This window comes from Canis lupus, chromosome 37, assembly GCF_003254725.2.
Source record: "Canis lupus dingo isolate Sandy chromosome 37, ASM325472v2, whole genome shotgun sequence".
Taxonomy (NCBI): Eukaryota; Metazoa; Chordata; class Mammalia; order Carnivora; family Canidae; genus Canis; species Canis lupus.
Window position 1 is genome coordinate 22,889,177 of NC_064279.1, and position 26,260 is coordinate 22,915,436.

At 40.2% G+C, this 26,260-nt stretch overlaps 1 protein-coding gene across 15 annotated transcripts in view; it reads right to left on the reverse strand.

Moving 5' to 3' along the window:
* FN1 (fibronectin 1) overlaps window positions 1-26,260 on the reverse strand; it is a 66,671-nt gene that overhangs the window by 34,989 nt on the left and 5,422 nt on the right. For all 15 annotated transcript variants that reach the window (XM_049106431.1, XM_049106427.1, XM_049106432.1 and 12 more), the window contains exons 6-20: window positions 24,228-24,386; window positions 21,882-22,073; window positions 20,753-20,932; window positions 19,949-20,125; window positions 18,728-18,880; window positions 16,761-16,889; window positions 15,575-15,718; window positions 10,324-10,445; window positions 7,374-7,554; window positions 7,007-7,183; window positions 5,940-6,068; window positions 5,739-5,828; window positions 4,816-5,010; window positions 3,782-4,054; window positions 2,152-2,418 (exon numbers count right to left, since the gene is read on the reverse strand). In XM_049106431.1, the coding sequence (XP_048962388.1) occupies window positions 2,152-2,418; window positions 3,782-4,054; window positions 4,816-5,010; window positions 5,739-5,828; window positions 5,940-6,068; window positions 7,007-7,183; window positions 7,374-7,554; window positions 10,324-10,445; window positions 15,575-15,718; window positions 16,761-16,889; window positions 18,728-18,880; window positions 19,949-20,125; window positions 20,753-20,932; window positions 21,882-22,073; window positions 24,228-24,386 (2,568 nt within the window). The remainder of the gene's footprint in view (window positions 1-2,151; window positions 2,419-3,781; window positions 4,055-4,815; window positions 5,011-5,738; window positions 5,829-5,939; window positions 6,069-7,006; window positions 7,184-7,373; window positions 7,555-10,323; window positions 10,446-15,574; window positions 15,719-16,760; window positions 16,890-18,727; window positions 18,881-19,948; window positions 20,126-20,752; window positions 20,933-21,881; window positions 22,074-24,227; window positions 24,387-26,260) is intronic.

Sequence of the window (26,260 nt, forward strand, 5' to 3'; positions counted from 1 at the left end):
AAGCATGGTTAAGACAGTAAAAAGCTACAGAAACTTAACAGCAATTGCAAAAATATGCAAGCTCTACTGATGTTTACAGCCTCGGAGAGTACTTCAAGTTTAAATGAAGTTGTGGAACTGCCTACTTAAGTAGGTTTATTTAAATTGAAGCTTGGTTGAACTGCTTTCATTCTCATTCTTCCCTCAATCGCCTAGTCAGTGAATATTTTTGGAAGGTATGCTGTGTGCAAGGCACTAGGTTAACCTTTAGCCAATAAAATTAGTTTTGACAATCAGTGCCTTAACTCATATTTAATCATATTTTATATAAATACACTGTGCAGAGCATAAAGATAACATGTCCAATATATCAGTTTCCGAAAGTAATTGAAATAGTCGAAATTGAGCCACCATACTTATTATTTACTTAACAATACTTAATTATTAAGTATCATTAAAATGCTTTTAATTTTCAAAAATTAGATTATTGTTAGTATCACTAAAAATGCTTTTTTAAAAAAAAGATTTATTTATTTATTTATGATAGACCTAGAGAGAGAGAGAGGCAGAGACACAGGAGGAGGGAGAAGCAGGCTCCATGCCGGGAGCCTGACGCGGGACTCGATCCTGGGGCTCCAGGATCGCGCCCTGGGCCAAAGGCAGGCGCCAAACCGCTGAGCTACCCAGGGATCCCCAAAATGCTTTTATCCAACAACAGAAACTACATAAAACAGGTCTCATGTTAATGAGTGAAAAAGTAAAAATGCTCATTCGTAGAATTATATGTGATCAGTAGAAGGATAAATCTACCGATTTAAATCTAACTCATGAAGCGCATCTCTAAGAAATAGGTATTTATAAGAAATACAAAGACACTGATTTAATATTAATAGATTTTAGAGTAACACATAACATAATATAGCAAAATTCAAAGGTTAACTTACAAATGAAAAGCAGATTTTCCTTGCTGATAGTTAGCAACTACTTAAGAAAAAGACTTCCCTAGCCCAAAATCATACACCAAATTTAAGTAGAAATACATTTCTGGTAAATTATGAATTCTTACCAGGACAGGTTTGTAAAGAATTTTCTTTGGGAGGTAAATCCCATAGTTATTTACAGCAAAATTTATATTCACTTTTTGAAGGCTTCTTAACCTCCATATTTTTAAAGGCTTTTGGAAAAATGCAAACTAGTTCATAGTTGTAATATATGTTGAAAAGTACTGGGCACTTCTACAATTCAAAATGTCAAGTTAAAAATAATAACTGATGCTCAGCTAGAAATTAGGGGTCTCATAATTCATTGTAATGTAAATGAGAATATTTTTAATAGAAATCAGTTTATGAATATAGGTCTTTATTGTGATGTAGATGTGCAGATTTAAGGCCACTTCCCATAAAGTGTCGTGACCAAAAACTGTCAGCATTCTTCCCTCTGTGGAACTTCAAGAGTAATTTAAGAAAGATGAAAAGAAAAGAAAAAAACCTATTCTGTTCTGCAGAAATACTTTAATCTGCTGCTGTCTCATAAAGAAATCATTTCCTTAGCTTCTTGTTCTATTGGTTTCCATTCAGTTGGTCAATGTTTTCATTCTACACTTACTGCTACCACTCAAAACCCATAGTAGCAGGATGTAGACATAGGTGCTGATTTTTTTTTCCTCACCTCAACTGGTATTTGGTATATTCATTTAATACAATAGCATTCGACTTTCAAATAACTGGGTGCTTTAAACCGTGTTACTCAAAGTGGTCCTGGAGGAGATAAGAAGCTTGGCAACATTTGAAATTTAACACACTGCTACCTTCATCAAGAAAATCTTGCTTCAAAAAACGACCAACTGAACTGAATACTGTGTTTCATGATTTATATGCAGCCACAAGCTCCTTACTGTCCAATAATAAATGGATCAAGGGGCTGGTCCGTGACCACATTTTGAGTAGCACTGTTTTAAATCTTCCTTTTTATTTTAACCTTGTATTAAGGTCTTTTAAGTTAACTTTTTAAAAATTTATATTCAATTTTCCAACATATAGTATAACACCCAGTGATCATCCCATCAAGTGCCTTCCTTAGTTAACTTTTTAAAAATCGGATGAAGCAGGGAGAGTGAAAATATAGGTAAGAATCTAGACATCACTAAGAAAAGACATGCAAACTTTGGCTTACGAGTGGTGAAGACTCCAGTGGCTTTGGGGCTCTGCTGGTTGCCTTTGACAGCCACAAGGGAGACAGTGTACTCAGTTGCAGGCTGCAGATTCCTCAAGGGGTACTGCGAGGCAGAGGGTCCCACGTTGTACTGCTTGGGGTGGCCTCCCCGGGTTGGGCCCACGGTCAGTCGGTACCCAGCTATCCGGGCCCGAGGTGGAGTCCAGATCACTAAGACAGTTGAGTCAGTTTCGTTGGCAAACCGGAGGTTAGTGGGAGCATCCAATTCTAGAAAAAAAGAGGAAACACATCAAGAAATATTTGACCCTCAGTAATGATCATACTGAAACTCAAAAAGCTTGACTGCATTTTCTAAAGTTTTCTTAAGGTTGAAGCTAAGTAAAACTCAAAACCTTGGAAATGTTGAGCCATTATGAAATGGAGTGCTACTGGAAACTTTGCAAAATTGTGTCAATCATGAGAAACTGCAGACTTTTTTTTTTTTTTTGCTTTGACTTTGATCCTGAGAAAGTGGAATGTTCCAGCATGACTTTCCCATCACCCTCTAAAATTATACTAACATTATAGAGATAGTGCTATAAAAACAAAAACAATAACAAAAAGACCCCACTCATGAATGCCACAATGTGCTCTGAATCAAACAGGTTAAGAAAGGAGAGATAAGCCCAATAAAGGGAGGGCAAGATGAAAGGGCATCATCCTTGCCCCTTATGTTCCACTAGAAGGAACATAAAGAATATTGTCTGCATTTATTGAATGGATAGTCCTTTGCTAGAGAAATAAAAGTAATTTTCCCATGGTCCGTATTAGATAATACGAATTATTAGATAATAATTATAACATCTGTCAGAATCATGGTAGGACACTGGTAAGTGCACACTATCAGAAAAATGACACAAATTGTGAGTTTCCTTGAGTGTGATAACTAGCACTTTCTCTGCAGTAATTTAAAACCTTTATCCGATGAAGGAAATGCTGAAGAGGTAATCGAGTACAGAAGCTGAAAGAATAGGACTTGGGAGTCAAAATGGCAGAAATCTATATGGATTCCGCTCAATTGCTTCCTAGCTTTGGGATTTCACAAGTTGCAGATTTTTGTGAGCTTCGACTTCTTCATGAATCCAATGCGGATAAGAAGACCTCTCTCATTAGGTCAAAAGAGTATTAAATGTCAGGACAATACTTGTAAGGAATGGAGCAGAGGCCCTGGTTCTTCACATGCAATTACTGTTCTAGCAACTACTATTCGTAAATAATTCTGCTATGAAAGGGTTAAGAGTGTACATTTGCAGTTTCATCTATATATTTTTAGTTACAAAAAAATAGACTCAAATTTACAATCCACATCTCTGCTAGCAAAGAAAATTAGGTTTTTTCCAGCCCTCCTCTCTTGGTGCCATTACAGGGCTACATGTATTTGGGAAATGGTCACTGTTTAGCATCCATGGAGCTGGTCTCCGTTTGGTTTCAAAGTGTAATGTGATTTCTGCCTCCCCCTCCCCCTTAGCCACTGGGCATTTTCCTATTTCTAACTGTACACCTAGGAGTTCCTGGTTTGCTGCACATTCACCATAGACTGGAAGTGAGGGTGGAGAATTGGGGGGTGAAGATGGTCAGGAGCAGGACGTACTGGTCGTTTGTTCCGCCGTCAGAGGCCTGCTCTCCCTCCCTTGGTTCACGGCAAAGACTTTGAAGTGATAGGTGACCCCGGGGGACAGTCCGGTGACTTCCGCGAAGGTGTTCCTGTTGATGGGCAGCCTCTGCCCGTGTTCTCCGGGCAGGTTGACGGGGATCACGTCTACGCGGTAACCAGTCACTGTGCTCTCAGGGGGGGTCCACATGATGGTGATCTTCACGTCTGTCACTTCTACAAACTGCAGGTCCCGGGGAGGGGGAACTTTATCTAATGGACAAGAGCCAACTGGTCATTCACAATTCCTGCTGAAGGTGATTTTTTAAAAGCCAATTTCCCAGAGGCATGTAAGGAAATTCATGGTGCCTCTCATCCCAAAGCAACGCTAAGTTTTGTCTCTTAACCAGAGAATATGCGTTTTTGGCTTATATTTCTATGGTTCAGTCGTACTGTTTACATGTGACATATAAGGCTTTTTATTTTATTTTACCTAAAATATGTAGGAAAGCAGATGAGTTTCCAATGTGTTAAGTGTCCCATCAAGGAATTTAAAATAAACACACACAAAATAAAATTTTTAAAAAATACAAAAACAACCCTAATTGCAACCACTGAAAAAATGTGGTTTGCATTTTACTGAACTATTTTGTAGAACTTGAGAGTCACAGATGAACTGACACGGAAGTTTCTGGGGAAGACTATGAAGACTTTATGGTGACAATTTTTAATCAGGAGGGGCAGCAGCCAGCTTTGATAAGTTACTTTATAGTATGGACATCTCAGCCAATTTTCTTAAGTTTAGGGATAAACTAATCTGTAAGATTACTTGCATATGGGAACTGTTGACAGACACAAACAACCCTCCCATGGGAATAATTATTCTCTCATCTTACACTTCTGGTTCTCCCCAGCAGGCCCGTGAAATGAGCACAGTCCAAGGGCGGTTTTATTCCTCCAACAAAAGTGAGGTCAAACGTGTTACCCTGGTAAGCTCTAAGACATAGATACCATAGGAAGTGACTTTAAGTTACCTGAACGCGGGACGCCAGTGGTTTCTTGTTGGATGAAAACAGGGGTACTTTCTTGGTTTTCTTCCACCGCATAGATAGTGATGTTATACTGAACGCCAGGTTGCAAGTCACTGAGGGTGACGGAGTTGGCAGTTTCAGGAAGGTTGAGTTCTGTGCTGCTCCCTTCTACTGATGGCGAATACACTATTCTGTATCCTGCAGATTCAAGGGGAAAAAGTCAGCCACGCTGTTTCATGAAACAGAGGTTTGATGAGTCATAAATCCCTCTTCTCAGAAAATCCCTTAGCGTCTTGCTTGATTAGTTAAGAACTTGTGATTCTTTCCGACTCTTTAGATGTTGCCACTTCTTATAAGGGCTATTCGGTACAAAGATAGAGTAAGAGCAGCCATGCAAACCTTTTTAATAATAAATATCATCCTTGAAGACCTGATATCCTTAATAAATGCCTATTAGAGACACCAGGAGGTGAAAATATTCACGTTAAAACGATTTCTTGTCTTTGAGCTCTGGGCAATGAAAGCAATTAATGAATCACCTTGAGTGCAGGTTGTCTAGCGCTGTCTGTGTCTTTTAGAAACTTCAGAGGCAACTGAGTAACTTAATGAGCTAAGAAGGCAACTGAGCCACCTCTTTAAGAAGAAGTCTTAGAGTGAGGTTTTCAGAAAAATTACCCCTCTTCGACCTCAGAAATGCCTGGTTTAAAAAGTCAGTGGGCTGGCTTTAGAGGTTGTGCATGGTGTGTGTGTGTAGGCAGTCAATAAAATGGACATGACTAGAAATGATCTGTAAGAAAGTCCAGTTGTCAGACTTGAAAAAAATCACATTCTGAATTACGATCCCTGACCAAAGCTCAGAACTGGCTCCCTCACCACCAGTGCCATCAGGATTAACATGGTAGCCAAGAGAAGGAGGCTAGCCTCACCTGTGATGGGCGCCTGGGGTCTGCTCCAGCGAACAACAATCGAGGTGTCATCAACTCTGTCCACAGCAGGGTCAGGAGGAGCATCAGGTGCTAAAAAAAAAAAAAAAAAAAGAAAGGAGCAAATGAGAAAAACAGGAAATATTGCTCGAGGCCTGTTCTACAGAAAAAAGACTCTTTTCACAGCGCGTAGTACACATGTACCTGTTGTCTGCGAAGTAGACAGGATCAGACTCTGCTCTCCCTCTTCAGATATCTGATAGACATTTACAATGTACTTTCGGCCAGGAAGCAGGTCAGGGATGTTCACAGAAGTGGCCGTGCTTGGAAGATCTTTAAGATAAAAAGGAAAGGTTACCAGTCAGAGCAAATCAATCCCTCAAATCACTCCACAGCCCATAAGAGGGGTATTTTTAAAACTATACGTTCATAAGGGAAGGCGGCAAATCTAGAAAGAAATGTACTAATGGATAATCAATAATTATCAATCCATTATTATCAATCCATTATGGCCTCATTTTTCTTTTGTTTGCCATTTTTCTAAATTTCTTCTCTATAGATACATAATTTTTATAATCCACCCCCATGTTGTAAAAATAGCTCTCTGTAGTTAGAAGTCAGGGTAGTGGTCATGGGCAAGGGATGATGGGATAGGACAGATGTTCTTTTTCTTAATCTGGGTGCTGGTCACATGGGTGTGTTCATTTTATAAAAATTCGTCAAGCTCTGTGCCCATGAATATATTATGCTACAATGCAGTTTTTTAAGGGGCCCTAACCATGAGAATTCGAAAAGCACGAATGAGGGTACCGTGCACCCACAAAGGCTAACATTTTCTGCCGTGGTCCTCAAACCCGCAACCCCTTCCCCAAAGAAAACACCAGGAGCTTCTAGGTAGCTTAGTTGGTTGAGCATCTGACTGGATTTCAGCTCAGGTCACAATCTCAGGGTCCTGAGATCAAGCCCCACGTAGGGCTCCACGCTCAGTGCAGAGTCTCCTCTGCTCCTCCCTTACCCCACCCCCAAATAAATATATAAAATCTTTTAAAAAGTCATATAAGAAAGAAAATACTATGGTTGTACAGACTTGTGCTGAGGCAAATGGGTAATGCAGCTCATACTGGGGACCAGGAAAAATGTGAGCATATGGCTCGGGAAAGAGCGCGCTCAGTTCTAGAGAGGTCAGCCCTTTCCCTTCCTCACACCGGAAGCGTGTTCAGTCTGAGGCGTGAAGCAGTCCCAAGGCTGTCATGACGGCGCACGGAGCTTACCGAGATACTGTGGTTCATCTCCCTCCTCACTCAGCTCGTATTCCACACGGAACCCTGACACGGTGTCCGAAGCCGAGACCCACGAGACCACGAAGCTGCTGGCCGTGATTTCAGTCACAGATTCAGAAGTGGCCACGACGGGAGAAAGGGGCGTCGTCTCTCCCGTCACGGTGTTACCTAGAGAGAGTCACAGAAAGGGGAGAGGGAGCTTCAGCCGTGGGGAACACTCGCCGCTGTCGGAACAGCGTTTAAAAGTGGGTGCCCGCTGTGGAAGCGAAGCGCTTCTCTGAGGAACACAGGTACAGACGTGAGGACCGGGGGTGAGGGGCGGGTAGGGGGGTAGGGGGTGGGGGGGTGGGGTACGTACTGGTCACCGGCGGGCTGGTGCTGGTGGTGGTGAAGTCAAAGCGTGTCACCTCTCTGTGGCCGTAGTGCTGGACGCTGATGAGCTGGCCCTCATAGACCACGCCCGGCGTCAGGCCTTTGATGGTGTACGAATTCAGGTGGCCAGGAATGGTGGCTTCCTTCCAACGGCCTGGAGAGTTTTTCTAAAGATTTCAAAGGAAAAAAAAAAAAAATCACCCAAGTATTCACAAGGATGAACATTCATAGATGATACTGAGGAATCGTCAAAGAAACGGAGACCTCTGCAGCTCCATTGTGGAGGAAAATCACGGAAAACTGGAATCAGAACAGGGACCTGCAGCAGTTTAATACTTATTATTATTTTAGCTAGTATTTACCGGTAGCTCACTGTGTGCCATGCTCTGTGTTGTTTTACTTAATAGTATAATTGCCCTCATTTTATGGTAAAGAAACATAGTTATGTGACACGCCCAAGGTCACACAGTTGCAGGTGCTGGGCACCTTCCTTTTTTGTCAGAATAATTTATTTCAGATCAGCAAGAAAATATGATGAATCCAAGTTTTGCCTCTCCCATTTTTTAAAATTTCTACAATGAACAAAGAGACATTCTTCTCTGAAGTGGGAAAAGGCCACATATTCTATCTTTTACTTTGTAGGATGGAAATTTCTTGCCCTGCAGAAATAGTCAAAAGTAAAATATTGCTTTGTGACTCAGTTCCTGGGACGATCGCATATAAGGTTCGACTGGTCTGGCTGTATGACTCATTCTTGGATATGAATTACCCCATCAAAAGCAGTTCCCAACTTTGGGCAAGACTGCAGAAGAATGTGATTTCGGTTTATTTAATCTTTGCTTCCAGTTTACATTTTCACATCCTGTCCAACTTCATTAACATGTCATGGATCACAAAACTCATTGCAATAAAATGTGTGGAAAAGAAACAGCCTTACTTCAAACAAGATGAGATCCTTTTAAGTGTAAATATTCTAAACTAAGTCAAAATACATTTTTAATGCCCAATGAGTTTTTTAAATTATCCAATCAACCAGCTCCTCAATAATTCAAATACTCCAGTGTCCATTTATATTTTTGAAATCAATGAGATGGATCCTAGTATATTTTAAATCTAAAATTTAACTCAAATACCCTGAAAAAAAAATCTGAAATTAGTCATTACAATTAGCTCAGATTTAATGATTAATCTTTCATTCAATGTGAACTTTTCTAGGCAGTTAGCTAATCAGAAGAAAACACTGAAGAGGGATCCCTGGGTGGCGCAGCGGTTTGGCGCCTGCCTTTGGCCCAGGGCGCGATCCTGGAGACCCGGGATCGAATCCCACGTCGGGCTCCCGGTGCATGGAGCCTGCTTCTCCCTCTGCCTGTGTCTCTGCCTCTCTCTCTCTCTCTGTGACTATCATGAATAAATAAATAAAAAATCTTTAAAAAAAAAAAAAAAACAAAAAAAACACTGAAGAACAAACTCTCAGGTAACATCCATTGAGGAAAAACCTGAAAATTCTTAGTTGTTAAAAATCTCAAAGAAATTTATCACTGCTGTTTCAATGAAGATTTTTCCAATTCAATGTACATTTTAGACCTACCTGTAAATGTTCCTTATTACAGAGATCTCACATAACACTTCAGAGTTAGATTTAAAGTAAATAAAATTGGTGATGAGATGAAACGATGAAAGACAAGGAAGTGCTGGAGGGAAAAATATGGTGATCCCATTGACTAACATCTACTAGATACAAAGTTCTGGAAATGACTGCTCCACACACTGTGGACAAGAGCACTGAGTATACTACAAAAAAATAAATGACTTCATAGCTTGAATTTTCCCTTGAGAGTTTAAATACAGCTGCATGAGTCAAATTATTTATTTGTTTATTTGTTTATTTATTTATTTGTTTATTTATTTATTTATTTAAGACAGAGTGAGAGAGAGCGAGAGAGAGAGCAGGAGCAGAAAGGAAGGGACAGGGCAGCCCGGGTGGCTCAGCGGTTTAGCACTGCCTTCAGCCCAGGGCATGATCCTGGAGACTCCGGATCAAGTCCCATGTCGGGCTCCCTGCATGGAGCCTGCTTCTCTCTCTGCCTCTCTCTCTCTCTATGTCTCTCATGAATAAATAAATAAAATCTTAAAAAAAAAAAAAAAAAAAGGAAGGGACAGAGGGGAAAAGTAGGCTCCTCAATGACCATGGAGCTGACGCTGAACAGGAACCTGGGATCGGGACCCCAACCAAAGGCAGACACTCAACCAACTGAGCCACCCAAGTGCCCCTCGATTTGTTGCTAATTGCTAGAATGTAATAGCTGTGACTAAAAGTGGGCATTTTCTGCCTGTATTTAAAATAGTGTCTCTCAAGTTGTGATTACAACTTTCGGAGGTAAAGCAGACAAGTTTAAAGGATAAGAAAAACTAAAGCTTACTGGACCTGTATCTTCCTCAGCATGTTTTTTTTCAATTTCCAGATGCTCCTTATTAGAAAAATCACAAGGTTTACTTTTTAAACCAACTATCATCCCTCATGTGTTCTTCCCTTGCACCATCTCTTTTTCCCTTCAATCTAAATAACTTCAGAGGATCAAAAGTAATGTTTTAAGAAGTGCTCCCTTATAAAAGTGAACACAAATCACTAAATGTTAATTTTTCAAATCATGGAAATGATGCCAGTAATTGTTTTCCTCTGATAGAGTTGCAAGACATACAACACCTTTAGATTCTCTTCCCATATTGGGGAAGAATTGTTTCGGGGATTATCATTTCTAAGTCCTTGTTAAGAAGATCTTTCTAAATCCTTCTAAATATCAAAAAAGCTAAATCTGTATGTCCAGTCACAGACAGTTAATCAGACCTGCTGGCTCAAAAGCTGGAAAAAAAAAAATGTTTAGAATGTGTTAATTTCGGCAGCCTCAGTGTGACCAGTTTCTGAGTGGGATACTCACAGGCTTCCATCTGAGAATGTACTTGGAAATGTGAGATGGTTCTGGGGCATTCCACTGGATGGGGTGAGAATTGGGTTGACTGGGGGTCTCAGTGATGATTACTTGGACGGGGCCAGTTGTGCCTGAAAATGAAAATGTGAGATTTGGTGATCTTGGATATTCACTTACTTTGGCTTAAAAAGTTAGTGCACATGGATGGCCATCATTAAAAGACAGTTTTGCTGATCAGTAAATGTGAGTAGAGTAAAAAAAAAAAAAAAAAAAAAAATTCTGGGATCACTTTTCTACATCCTGACCTTGGAAATCAATGCAACAAAATTCTTTCTTGGTCAATAGATCGTTGTCCTTCACATGAGAAATGCAAATAGAACTTGTTTATAGCAAATAAAATTTGAAAAATGCCTCTGAGTTTGCTTTTACTCTCCATTTTCAAAGTAAGAATTTTGAGAAAATTGTGAAACTACCCTAACCCAAATAAAGGGACACAGAATCCAAACTCTATTTATTTAGCATACTAAGCTTCTTTAAAGCAAATTCTCATTTGTGAACATCTTCATCATGAACAAATCTACCCACTAAAAAGGGAACATTCCAAAGGCCATACGACATGATGTAAAACGCAATTTCTAAATGGGATGGAATCCTAGGTGAATAATTATAGGCTCATTTTTCTTTCTTTCCTTTTTCAAATTTAACCAACGTGGGGCTCTCTACACCCAACATAGGGCTTGAACTCATGACCTTGGCCAAGATCAAGAGCTGCACACTCTTCTGACTGAGCCAGCCAGACGCCGCAAGACTCAGTTTTATTTATCAGCCTATGCATCCTATTAGAGGAAGAGTTTTAGTTCCAGTTTTACTAAATAACTGTATTCCAAAATCCTACTACCAAGTGCTCAAATTATTAAGAGATCAACTTTTTTCTTTTCAAAAGCAGTTACCAACTGAAATGGCATTTTGAAGTATATACTAAATTCAGTATTTCCACAACTCAATACGTATGACTATTTCCAACAAAATTTAAAATATGGTTTCGGTTCTTCTTTAAAAAAAAACATATAACGGAAGCAGAATTAATTTCTTAATAGTGTAGATGCCATTTAAGATAATAATGAAAAAAGAGATAATAATGAAATAGCATTTAAGCTTGCAGAATAGAACAGCGTCTTTTTCGTAAACACTGTCTTTTTTACAATGTCAATCAATGGTCTACTTATTAGAAATAAAATAAAGTTCCCTGTCATAACCTTTCAAAGAATTTCTAACTGCTACTCTATCAAAAAAAGCCACATTTTGCAAGTTTCATAAGGCATTTCACCAGACTGTTAACAGATTTAAGTTTTCTAAAAGCTCATAGGAAAAAAAAAGGGGATTTTCAAACTATTATCTTTGCTGTTAAATTCTCTTTAAAAACAAGGCTTTCTATAGTAGAACAAATACATAACTTGCATGTCTCTGTAGACTCAGAAGTTTTAAAATAATAAACTCGCTTCCACACTGGGAATAATTCAAAGTGGTTGAGGACTAACAAATATTCTCTGGATCTTAATTCCATTTAATGTACATATTTCAAAGCCACGTGAATACCAAAATCCACAAATAAAATTCTCAGTTTTCCATTCTAAAGCAGTGTACATTTCACAGGACATGTTCGGATGTTTGTTTTAATCAATTGGCATAAGTTAATTGCATGTGACTTTTTAACTTAGTCTTCTTGTTCATGAAGATCCTTACAAAGATAAATAAGTTTTTTAATAAATTTAAATAAATAAGACAAATAATGGAGTAAAATGTTGGAGATGTGACTTCTGTGAACATCAATAAATTATTTATGATTACTGGCATAAAGTTGTTTAAATATTGATCCTCTAAAGAAGTCCTACTATAATTTCCTTAAGGAAGGAGTCTCGGTGTCCATCGAAAGATGAATGGATAAAGAAGCTGTGGTCTGTGTATACAATGGAATATTCCTCAGCCATTAGAAACGACAAATATCCACCATTTGCTTCAACATGGATGGAACTGGAGGGTATTATGCTGAGTGAAGTAAGTCAATCAGAGAAGGACAAATATATGGTTTCATTCATTCAGGGAATACAAAAAATAGTGAAAGGGAATAAAGGGGAAAGGAGAGAAGATGAGTGGGAAATATCAGTGAGGGAGACAGAACACGAGAGACTCCTAACTCTGGGAAAATGAACAAGGGGTGGTGGAAAGGGAGGTGGACTGGGGGTTGGGGTGACTGGGGGATGGGCACTGAGGGGGGCACTTGACTGGATGAGCACTGGGTGATATGACATATGTTGGCAAATTGAAATCCAATTCATTTTTTTTCCTTAAGGAAAGAGACACCTGATATGTATTTTACTTGGTTTGGCAATCATAATTTTGAGGGAAGGAAAAGTTTACAATGCTATAGAATGTACAACAACGAGAGAGATCCTTAATGTCAACCACAGACATTGGGTGAAGACGGTGTCGATGCAGGTTTATCAATGGTGACACATGCACCAGTGTGGTGGGGAATGTGGGTAACGGGGAGGTTGTGCATGTGTGGGAGCAGGAGCTCTATGGGAAAGCTCTGTACCTTCCTTTCAATTTTGCTGGGAACCTAAAACTGCTCTAAACCCCCCCCCCCAAAACAAAAAACCAGCGTGTAATTAAAAGCAAAAGGTTATGACAGTAAAATATCTATCAAGTTTCAGGAAGGCAATACAAATGTCCTCTATTGCCCATCTTTAGCCATAATCATGTTCCCTTGGTCCACGAAGAGGAGGGTGGCAACAGGAAAAGGCGACTCATTGGTTTTTACCTCCACGATGGAGCAAAACTACAGAAGTTTCTTTTCTTTCTTAAACGTTAAGCACTGGTTCAAAATTGTAGGTTTTGAAAGTCACGCTTGAACCATAGCCCAGTTCCTTAAGGGAACTGCACAGAACAGTAGTGTGGATTTCATGCATTTAGTATATTTTTGTTCAGAAAGTAAAGCGACCGCGTCCATCATTTGTAAGGTCAACTAAATTCTGATTACCACTCTACCTTCATCTACATATGATCTGAAGACAGGAAATCTGAAAATTCTGACATCATTGACATCAATTAGATGTGATAAAACAAAAATGAACCCAACTGGTCTACGCTAGCAATTACCATTGTAAAAACCGGACTCCCTCTCGTATTCAGTATGGTCAGACTAACCATAAAACAGCTAAGTAGAAACATGACACAATGTGTATACTTTTAAAATCAGTTTAAAATAAGGCTGAAATGAATCATTTCCAGTACCGATGACCCTGGGGAAGTTAAATATTTATGAGTTTGCGACTCAGTCCTTTTTTTCTCTATTTTATTTGCTGAGATCTGTGCTTTCCTAGCTGTTTATTGACAAACCAAATGCCTCTTATCTACTCTCAGTTTGAACAACTCCACCAAATCCTCTGCAGGAGGAGCAAACAGGGCAAGGCTCAGAGGCAGTCTACCGGTAATCTGTGGCGCCTTCATTCTTTCCACACCCATAAAGCCCCATGTGCTAGGCATGAACCATTAAGCAAACCAGGCATGGAGATAAGCACCCAACCACGTCCTGAGGGCAAACACCGTCCCCCTCTCCAAATCTCCTCCTCTAGATTCACTGGGCATTCCGCTTACCCTTTTTAAATAGTAGGAACAAAGTCGACTTGTAAAACCCCAAAGCAGAAGGCTTCCTTCCCATCCAGATTTCACCCCATCATGTCCACCTAAACACTTCCAGAGAGCCGCTTTGTGAACAGGCTCGTGTTAAGAGTGAGAAAAAAAATTTCCCTCTAAGTTATGGAGGATGATTTTCAACAAGTTGCTACACCAGTAACAATCATTAACATAGAAACTAGGGAGCATTTCTTTAGATGTTTCTATCATGTAGTTGCCTCACTAAAGAAAAATAACAATGATGTAATTTCTGAACTGAAGGTATTTCTGCAATCAGATTTTTAAAAAATTATTAAACAAAAAAAATTATATTAAGTGATTTCTCCACCCAAATCTGCCATGAAATACAACTTAAGAGCCAGGTGAATTTGTGCTGTGAGCCTGTTAAGGCAAAGTCACCTCTGACAGCCCTAACAGTACCTGAGGGTTGGGGACAACCAGGTTTCTTCCAAGTTTGTTGAAAGGGTATATCTGGGTGGTTAGTATTTAGGATCAGAGATCGTTAGATTGTTAGTGCTAGAAAGACCTTTAAAGGCAATGGGCTTTCATCTCCTCATTTTACAAATGGGAACACGATGAGTGGAGCTTGACGTGGATCTCTTTCACAGCACACGGACAGCCCGGACCCACGTCTTGGCAAACTCTACCTTTGGCTAAATTGTTCCGTATCTGATTCTCTACGATAGTGAATCTCTGACTACACTATGGAGGGGTTTAGTTTACTTAATCTTAATTTATGTCATAGGCAGATTCTGATATTCTGAAAACTTCTTTTGGTTTCTGAATGTGGGCCCTATTTCAAGCCTAAGGTTAACAGAAATCTAGGAGGCTCCGCACCTCGGTAGCTGCTCAAATAACCGGTACTAAAGATGAGAGCTTCCCAATTCACCATGTCTTATTATAATTAAATTTAAAAACTTGTTTTCTTTTTCTAAAATGAGTTAATCACACCTACAGCTAGGCATTCATTATGTCCTGTGACCTAAAAAATCCCCAGCAATAAACAGTTGGGCGTATTTGAACTGCGTGGGCAGAAAATTGACTAAATTACTCAACTCTTGACCCAGAATACTTTGTTCTAGACTCCAATTGATCAAACAAATGAAAATTTTGACACAAAGAGGCCCTGGATGAAATGTTGAGCGAACACACAGTGAACCCACATACTCTATACTGTATTCCATATCATCCCCCTATGCAATCTTTCTATTGAGAGTCATAACATAAAACCCCAACCCTTCACTCCCAGCGTAGCTCCCAGCATGGTTTCTATTTCCATGTGCAGACAGGAGATCAAATTAGTTGGAGCGTTTTAACTTAACGGAATGCTCTACAGTGTTCAGAAACAAACTGACACACCAGCACATTTTCACCGCCTTATAGATATTGTACTTGAAAGGAAAATCATTTTAGTCAAATATCGGATTCTTAGATTGTGATAAGAGCAAAAGATGGGAAAAAGAGAGGAAGCCGATACAGGTGTCAGAGTGTTAAAAACACTGATGCTGCCCTGTTTTCACAACTCAGTTGGAAGTTCTCAGTTTGCACCAACACAGCTACTTACCTGGATAGGTCTGCAAAGGCTGGCAATGCCACTCCCCAATGCCACGGCCATAGCAGTAGCACTGGTACCGGACACCATGCACATACTTCTCCCATGAGTCTCCAATTTGATAAAATGTTCGAGTTTCTGAATCCTGGCATTGGTCTAAAATATACACAAAGTAAAAGAAGCAGCATTGAAGACTCAGAGCTACAAACTGAATTTCAGTGTGCCGGAGCTAGCATATTCTTAGTTTATTGGAAACTTACGACTTATTTGTCCTTACAAATATATGTGGTTACTAAATATTTTGTTCATATCTTTTACCTTACGAGACAATTAGTAAAGAAGAAAAAAATACGTTGGCAAATCGAACTCCAATAAAAAAATATACAAAAGAAAAAAAAAGCACCCAGTGGAAGAAATACTGTTTTCTAAAAAGACAGTTATTTCTAAATAAAAATTGTATGATTTAGATTTCAGTACATACTGACATTCTGAATGGCAGTTTGAGAAAACTAAATTAGATATTATTTTGCCTACATTAATGCAACTCGCCGCTTGAATAGTAAGAACAAAATATCACTTTAAACACCTCTTTAAATTTTGAAGGACTCCAGTTTACATGTAAATGGATGAACTAGATTTTGACTATGAATACTTGCTGAGCAGTTTCTGAAAAGAGCTCTCTGGCTTCTGTATCAGCTTTGATCATCTCAGGTCAAACAAACTCATCTGATGGGTTTGTTTTCTTAGTGAGCAACAGGCCTCCTTTGGTAAAGGAATATTAATGGGTTACCTTAAAGCTGGCCATGCAGCTCTGTCAAGGCTCAACCTTCGCTATTTGCTTAGACCTATTATAAAGGGCAGCCAAGAAAAATAAAGTATTTGGAAGGAGGTATTTACTGGCATGAGCATCTGCACAGTCAGCAAAGGAAAGTTCTCTTTCATAACACGGATTCTCTTTATGATTCAGAACCAAAGAACTAATTCTATTCCATTAAAATAAACCTGCGTGGGTTACCAAACTCAGTGACAACATCAAGTTGATATACTGGGTCATGATTAGGGAAAAGATTTTACCAAGCTCTCTGCAAGCCACTGATCAAAGCCAACTTCAGTGATGTAATATGAAATCGCTCTCCTTATCTGAAACTTGTTAACGAGTCCCAGCAACCAAAACCATCTAGACACGAGAGTTAATTACCAATGGGATCGCACTTCCATCTGCCCCGGCCCTGACCAAAGCAGGTACAATTCAGCATGTGTCCCTCTTCATGACGCTTGTGGAATGTGTCGTTCACATTGTAAGTGATGTCATCAACAATGCACTGATCTGTTTAGGAAACAGTGGGATGGTGGAGAACTTTCTTAAGTTTTGCAATGAAATTTAAAAATGCCATGCTTTTTTTTTTTTTTTTTTTTTTTTTTTTAAGATTTATTTAGGGTGCCTGAGTGGCTCAGTCCATTAAGCATCTGCCTTTGGCTCAGGTTATGATCTTGGAGACCTGGGATTGAGCCTCACATTGGGCTCCCTGCCTAGCATGGAGTCTGCTCTTCCCTCTCCCTCCGTACCTTCCTCCACCTGGTGTGTGTACTCTCTTTCTCAAATAAAGATTTATTTATTTATTAGAGAGAGAGAGGGCGAGAGCTTGTGCAAGCTGGGGGAGGGACAGAGGGAGAGAGAGAATCTCAAGTGGACTCCACACTGAGTGCGGAACTGGGCTCGATCTCAGGACCCTGAGATTATGACCCGAGTGGACACTTAACCAACTGAGCCACCCAGGCACCCCCAAAATACCAAGTTTCTCAAAGTGTACAGTTTTTTTCACCAAATTATCAACACTTCCCACTAGAATAACTTTTCTACCAGCATAGAATGAACACTTTTTCAAAGTTTGGTCAGGAATACAATTTTTGGAAAAAATAATTCTTTATCACAAAAGCTCTTTCTTACAAACTTAAATATCAGAGGCCAAGGTATATACAACTACCAGAATGTGGTAAGATATACCTTCCCGTGGAAAGGTAATTTTTTAATAAATGCGCATTTTACTTTTGGAAAAGTTCTTGCATAGATGATAACGTCCTTCAGATCTCTGCTTGCTCTGAGAAATAGGGAGAAAGATCAAATATACTTAGGAAGCACCCAGCACGGTGTCATGGTCTGATCTCTGTAACAGGTGGGGTGGATTTGGGAAATAATTTAACATCTATGGCATTTGTGAAATTAAAAAGAAAAATAGGCCAACTCTGCTCCTAACTCTCTGAGAGATCCTGAGAAATTACTTTCCCCGTTTGGGTCTCAGTTCCTTCATCTGGAAAGTGAAGAGTTGGTCTGTATGTCTTTCTAGGGTTCCTTTCACTTCTGCAAGATCATGCGGAATTATGATTACTCCTGGAGTGTGTTACCCACAAAAGGAGAACGAGTTCAGGCCCATGTCAACATACCAGTTACACGAAATATTTATTGGCTCAGAGTTCTGCCTAAATCTTAGTTTTCAAATCAAAGAAACAGAAGTACTAAAATGGTTTTAATAAATCGCCATCCCTCTATCATATACCAGGATCCAAAGGAAAACATTTGAGTTGAGCAAAAGAAATAGGTCTCTCTGTCACCTTCAGTTTGGATCTGCAAGGATCTGATTTTAGAACAGCAAAGTGTCAGGGCACCTGGGTGGCTCAATGGGTTAAGTGTCTGCGTTCAGCTCAGATCATGATCTCAGGGTCCTGGGATCCAGCTCAGCGGGGAGCCTGTTTCTTCCTCTCCCTCTGCCCTTCCCCCTACTAGTCTTCTCTCACTTTCTCAAATAAAATATTTTTAAAAACCCAGCAAAGTCTCTTTTCTTTACAGAAACTATCCAATCTTTCCTCGACGTGACTCCAATGGCATATCTAGAAGCTAAAAGGATCAGATCCTTGTGTCTTTGGAGTCATCTTCTCAGCTCAGTGTAAGTACTCACATACTGGGATGCTTCAGAATTTTAGAATTGCTCTGCCAGCTTTTCTCCACTGGCTGCCTAACATGAGAGGCTTATCCTGCACAGGAGGCCGATGGTGTGGCCCCGCATAGTTCCTCTCCTGCTCTTGGTAAACTACAAGTTTCCACATACAAACTTGGTCCTCTCTGTGCTCCTGTTTCTATCAAATGTTCTCATTAATAAGCAAGCATACCTCGGAGCTGGGAGTAGGCAACACAAGTCCATTCTCCACGACCATTCCCAACGCATGTGCACCTCATCATGTGGCCCATATCGTGCTGTTTGTCCCACTGATCTCCAATGCGATACATGACCCCTTCATTGGTTGTGCAGATTTCCTCATGGGCTGGATAGAAATGGATGGGAAAATGATACAGGGTCTAAAAACATACGCGGTATCATCGGTCCAGCGTGGTTATCCTAAGAACTCTCACTGTGAAAGCAGTCTGGTGAGCCTCAAAGAAGTCTCAGTGCTATTCTGGGCCTGTGTAGAGCTTTGAGTCCCAGAGAGCAAACTCAATCCAAAGGGGAAGTACGTGGTAGGGAATTGTTGCAGGAAAGGTTGGGGGATGTCAAAGCACGATAATACCTACAGGTTCACACAACGGGTCTGCATTGTTCTAGAAGACCGATGTTGACTACTGCCCCATAACTTTTTCTAGTTCCAGGTTATTCTACCCCAGAGGGAAATTCTGTGTTCGGGTACAGAACACATAGCTAAAGCATGGTTTTCTTCTAAATCCAACCTTCTCTCTTGAGAATGAAATGTTGAAAGAAATGAAAGTGAGTGTAAGTAGTATTCTTGGGTTTCACTGCCTTATACGTACACCTGATGATGCATAGTTCGTGGTTCTTGGTTCTACAGGTCGAAGATCAAATGTAATCTACGGGGTTCTTGAAACTTGAAAACAAAAGGTATGGACTCCCCTTACCCCATTTGTACCAACTTGATCTCTCTAAATGAGAAAAGATCCCATACTTGTCAGAAAACATAGTTTTGGCCATTTTGGTATTTCCTTAAGTGATAGAGCTGATTCTGAGTGAACCACAGTTGTGTGTGAATATTGCAGGTCCGTGTCTGCAGCAGTTGCACATGGAATATTTTAAGCTACTCAGTTGTGTGCTCCTTACAAATGACAAACCTGCAAAAAGTGTGCCTTTCCAGATGTTTTAAAAAGTATTCTTAATGTATTTACATATTTTTGGGTGTTAAATTATACCAAAAGGATTTTACAATCATATAAATAATTGTATAGTATATATTAATTGTATGCAACATATAATTCTATGCATATATCTTATGAAGTTTTGTGCTGTCTGAAAATTAAACACTTAATGGGTGAAATGGGAGTAAATTAGACACTATTCTTTTGTCTAACTCCATAATTGGATGGCCCACGGGGTTTCATCTTACCGGCCATGGGGCAAAATCCAAACTTCTGGTCAGCATCGTAGTTCGGCGTGGTTCCGCACCACTTCATGTTGTCTCTCCTGCCCTCAGAAGTACAGTCCGTGTAGTTGTGGTTGTTGTACAGGAAGGGGAAGTGGCACAAGGCACCATTGGAATTTCCACCTCGAGTCTGAACCAAAACTGCCCAGGGTAGTACACAAATAGGAAGGAAAATATTACACAACTGAGCCTCTCAGTGTACAGCGGGGCATATCTACAGGAAGGTTCCAAGTGAGCCAGGTTTCTGAAGCTAATTCACAGGGAGTCTACCTCAGAATAAAGGAGACCTGATAATAGAGTTGCAAGCTTCCTTGGCGTATTCACCTTCACCTTCAAAAGAGATTTAAATCCAATCTCACTCTCATTTTCCCAGCCAGGAAAGAAAAGATCAAATGGTTGCTTTGAATAAAACATAGTTTTAACCAGAAGAGAAGCAAAAGCACTCAGGCATCCACCCTGTGTGTTCTTTAGCCCTGCGGGATTGCCTACGGACTTTAATATACCCGTATCTTTAATCACATTGTGATCCCAACACGTCTAAAATAATTGAACTGGAGGGCTTCCCCCTTGGTGTCACTTCCCAAGGGTCCTGGGGAACATGGAAGGATCTTGGGCGGCCAAGTCGGCTTCGTGCCTCTTGGGTCCAGGTCAAACCAAAGTGCTACTTCTTCTGCAGCCTCAAGATTAATGGCTAGAAGGCTGGCAAATCAAAGTAGGGATGAGAAATGACTTTTTTTCTCTGCTGTGTGTTGCCCTTGGGAGACTCACCAGTATGGTCTGTACAGAAGGAGTACTTCTGGTCTTGCTCGTAATTGGAAGTTGTGCTGCACCACAGATGTCCATCCTGCCGCCCTTCTGTGGTGCAGGAGTAGAAAGTCCTGCCGTTGTAGGTGAATGGTAAGACACAGGGTTCCCCGTTTGAATTGCCACCGTAAGTTTGGGTGACGGCTACAAGCAAAACCAAAAGGATCTCGGTAAATAAGGCTGCACTTATCTCCTACCAGTAGCTGCTTATTTCTAGCTTGATACTGAGCTTGTGCCCTCAAGCTGCCAGTAGAGATAATCACCTAGTTAATGTCAGTCAAAATGTGTCACTTTGGGGGGCACCTGAGTGGCTCAGTGGTTGAGTTGATCCCGCGGTCCTGGGATCGAGTCCCGCATTGGGCTCCCTGCATGGAGCCTGCTTCTCCCTCTGCCTATGTCTCTGCCTCTCTCTGTCTCTCATGAATAAATAAAATCTTTAAAAAATATGTGTTACTCAGGAAACCGGTCTTTTGCAGATGGAGGGATGCTTGAGTTCTGCCCATGTCTTTTGTCGCCATCTATGCTGCCATGCCTCAGTTTCCCCATTTGTAAAGGTATATGAATACAGGTTGACTAAGAATGCTGCTCAGAGTATACTGGAGGGGTGTATACGACTCTGTGGGTGCCTTCATCATTAATACACGAGGTTATTCTAGGGGAAAAGTTAAGTGCATCGATTGTTACTGCTATCGTTATTACCACTTGGTAGCCCAGAGAAAAACGCATCAGGTTGTTGAGAGAAGCTTCCATCGAGAAGCTCCAGAAACGTGAGATTTAGAGTCTAAACTAAGGCTGATTTGCTATTCAGAAAGCAACTCTCTTGTAACAACATTTTAGACAAATAAAGATAATACACAGCAGTTGAATCCCCAGTAGGGGAAAGAAAATACATAGATTAAAAAGATTGGAAGAAAATATATGAAATGCCAACCTGGTTGTTATCACAGGGTGGTAAGATTATAAGCTTTTCTATAGATTATAAGCTTGTTTTATTGTTTTACTTTTTTTTTTTTCCTGTAAATGGATGTATTGCCTTCCAAAAATTAAATAATAAAAAGTTATCAGCACTGTTTTTTGAAAAGATAATACAGACCTGTCTCTTGGCAGCTGACTCCATTGCCCAGGCAAGTGCAAAGCATTTGCTTATTTCCTTGTGTCTTCAGCCACTGCATCCCCACAGAGTAAACCACGCCACTGTCCGTGACGCAGTGACCGTAGGGAGCCGGCTGCGGGTGAGGCTGGGGCTGGTAAATGGCCGTCCGGACATCTGTGAAGGGGCCTGATCCTGAGGGCATGAGAAGGGACAGTCACAATGCTGGATAAGAGACAACAACTACCTTCCAGACTAGGGATCTTCAGGGTCCCACACAGATCGCTCTGAAATCCACCGCGTTACTGACCTGCAACTGGAAGGAAATGCCCCTTCCTTTCTGCAGAAGCTTCTACATGCAGCCTAGGAAATACTCTGTAAGAGTCCTCCAGATGGTCTCCATCTTCCAGCTTATCTGCAGCTACTGGGATTGCATTTCTACATCGCAGGCACTATCCCGCCACTCAACAGAGCAGATGCCCTCAACAATTCCTACTCACACCAGGAAGCTCACGGTCCCCTTCCTCCCTTGCCATGGCCTCATCTCCTCATTCCCTCACGTACCCTGCGCTGTCTTCATGCCTCTCCCTTCTCCTGAGATGGTCTGCCTCACCCTTGCTCTCTTGGCAGCTTTCGTAAGTTCAATACCATTGGGCATTCCTCTTCCTGATGTTGTTTTTGAGAAGTCCCCCCCATGGTCATCTGTGTGCCTCTGAGCTCATCAGAGAACACCTTGGGATTCTCTAGAAGTTGCCCCTCCTTCCACATTTTGTTTCTCCTCCGGGTCATTTGGGGATTTGTGTGTGTGTGTGTGTGTGTGTTTCTAAAACCAATCCATCCTCTTAACACAGCTTTCCTTTCAGAGTAAGACAACAACAGAATATGTTGTTCTTTTTTTAAAAAAAAACTTTTAGAAATCTGTTCTCCCAAAGGTCAGGGAGAACTGATGCCAGAATAACTGCAGACTGAAATCAGCGTCTCCCTAAGTGCTGCTCAACACTAGAACCCAAAGACATGTCAGACAGTGGGTCCCATGGTCACACACGCTAGGGAGACGTCATCTGTATTTATATACTCCACTAAAGAGCCACAATGCAAAAGGACGTAAAGATTCTACAGAAAGAGGTTCCATTTTGTTCAACCCAATGTTTCTCAAACTTTTTTGAACAGAACATTTTCTCTATAATATTCATAATATTAATAGAAATAGACATTTATTGAATCTTTACCCCCATTAAATCCCAACTACAGGCTTAATTTAAACTATTTCAGGAGATTGATCTTTGTAATTGGTTTTTCTTTTTTTTTCTTTTTTTGGTTAACAGTAATTTCACTGATAATAATCACTGATAATAAACTCAAAGATACCACCGAATCTAATCTTGTTCACCTTCAGAAGTGCTCAGAACAAGATGAAAACTCATCAAAAGGAGGAAAATCTAAACAAAGCATAAATATTTTTAGCCTAATGACTCATTGATAAAAGGCTAAGCAACAATGGCTAGTACGTTATTCAGTGAAAACTTGAGAAATTATTAAGAATGTAACAAGCACACACCCTCAATCGTCATATTTCTGTCTTTCAGACTCTTCCAAAGCAAGCTACAATGCACAGATCTCATTCTCATACTAGAAATAATGAAAACTTCTCTCTCTTTTTAAATCCTTAGACATTGTGTCATTTATTCTCATCTCTAGGCCTCTTTTGAATTTCTGGAATTGTGAATGCCAATACATGAAGAAAATGATTGTGCATTATTATATGGAATGCAACAAAGTTTTGCTGGAGCATGGAAACCACACATAAAGGATTGTTTCTGTTACAAAGAAAGCTGAATGTCAGGACAAGGAAATATATTCCATTTTGAAAAAGAACAACTGTACTTCTTTTCCCCTTGTCCTAGCAGAAGAATCAAATAGTCATGTAACTCATCATAACTCTTCCGTTTCCATTAAAATGCACTTCAGGTATTAAAAATGCACAGGCGTGGGGATGCATATGTGTATATATATCTATACATCAGTTGTGTAGCTTTTATAATGTTAGCATTTCCTTAAAGGTCAGTTTAATCTCTTGGGGCTAACACTGCTTTTCTCCCCCCACTAAGATTGTTATTTCATTTTTATTTATATTTAAAACCTGAAAAAAAATAAAAAAAAATAAAAAATAAAAAAATAAAACCTGACATTAGACAAAGTCTTAATGACTAACAATCTGTAAACGAACTCAGATTATTAGCAGAAACCCTGCAACTCATCCTCAAATGGCACGTCAAAGGAAAGATAGAGTTGCTGAAATATTTTTTTGGAATGCCTTCCCAATTCGGGCCCTGCTGGTTCCATGCTCACCGGTGGAAGTGGTCTGCAGAGACGCGTGCCTTTCACACTTCCACTCCCCTCTGCCATTGCCCGTACAAATGCACTGAAGCAGGTTCCCCCGGTTATCCTTCTTGCTCCAGGTATCTCCGATTCTGTAGGATGTCCTGGTGTCCTGATCATTGCATCTGTCTGTGTCAGAAAGGAAGTATTTAAATATGCAAATCAGGTCAACCTGAAAAAAAGCTCCAGAGTCAACCTCCCAAAAAAGAGTGCAGTCACTGAAAGTTCAGTGAGCCAATCTTTGGTGATGAAATGTTCATACCCAGCTCTGGCGACCACTGGCATCGACCTCCTGAAAGATGGGATTTGGTTTGTTACGGCAGAAAGAGAGATGTGTGATTTTGCATGATTTAGTCTTGTTCTGCTTCCCTGTTTGCCAAAATACTTTTTCGTCATCTCTCACTCATTAATTTTTTTAAAAAATTGTTTTCACATTGGTCCTTTGATCAAGTTCATTCTCTGGCTTTCTGTTCTTCCCTCTCTTTCCTTCCCAGGCTCTCTCTGCTTTCTCCCTGTAATTACTGTATATGACCGACCGGCCTTCCAAGAGGGGACTTTCTTCAGAGATTAATAAACAATAGAGTGGAGAGTAAGGTTCAAAAGGTCTCCCCCACTTGCCCCAAAGAAGCTAAAAAGACAGCAGCATCTGCCTCTTCATTTGTTATGTAAGAAAATTCAGGGGACTACCAACTTTGACTAAAATGTTCTCTTTCCCTCCTCCCCCAGCACACATGGATTTAAAATCACCAATCAAATGGTTTCTTTTGAATTGCTTGGCATTAACCCTCCATGGAAAAAATGGCATCTTGTAATTTGTGACTGAATTGCCATCAGCCTGTGTGTTCAATCATCTGGTAAGTGGATTGTTTCAGTAATAATCCAGTTTTGCCCATATGCTATCCAGAGAGAAGAGAGGATCTGATTTGCATCAGAATCAGAAAGTCATCTCACTGGGTGAGAGAAAACAATCAGACGGTTGATATAAGTCCATACAAATACCCAGACACGTGGATCTACCACCAGAATGGAGGTCTGGATGAAGACGGGCTGGTTACATACAGCCTTTCCCCAAATCCCAGCTAAAAGGACTGTCTTCCCTAAAACCCCCATAGCACTATTCTCAGTATTTGTCTTGAAGTCCTTAATTTTGTGCTCTGTAGAAGATGAATATGTATAAGCCTTTCTCATCTCCCTGACCTACTTACTAAGTGCTCTTCGGAGGCTGGGCTACTGTCCAATTCAGTTTTGTGTTCCTATACCATTCTGTACAAAGTGGAGGACTTATAAAACTTCATGGAATAAATGGCTTTTCTTTGAGGAACTTATCCCAAACTTGTTATTAGAAGAGCTTTAAATAATAGATGAGGGTTTGAGTCATCGCCACCAAGGTCTTGAAAGTCTGATGATCATAATACCATTTTAAATGCAAAAGATCTAATGAACCAGCAAGTTTCTGGGAAAGACTGTCAGAATTATTATCACTTTCCGTCAAAGACTTATTTTTTATTAGCAAAGAATTCAAATTTGGGTGATGAGCATGTGAAGACGGTTAAATACTTTAAGCTAGATAAAGAAAGAAAATAGGTTCAATATATTTTAGATTTAAGATTTATTAATAACACCAACTGTTAATGGCAGTTTTGCTTCAATCAATTCTATGGTTGCTATTTGTTTGAAAGGTATAAAAAAAAGGAGTCTTGAATCCCCAAGGCAATCTCGGAAGGAGGAGTCGTGTGTGCCAGAGGCCAGCTTTTTTATGGCACTAAGATGCCCATTTAGGAGCTTTGGGAAAGAAACACTGTCCTTAACCCCAGGTAGACACATAATTTTAACCTATAAGTACTTTTTATTTTCCTCAATTTTGCTGATGAATATGCCCTATTTAAACTTCAAACATAGAAAGAGGGGATCCTTGGGTGGCTCAGCGGTTTAGCACCTGCCTTTGGCCCAGGGCGTGTCTCTGCCTCCCTCTCTCCCTCTCTTCTCTCATGAATAAATAAAGA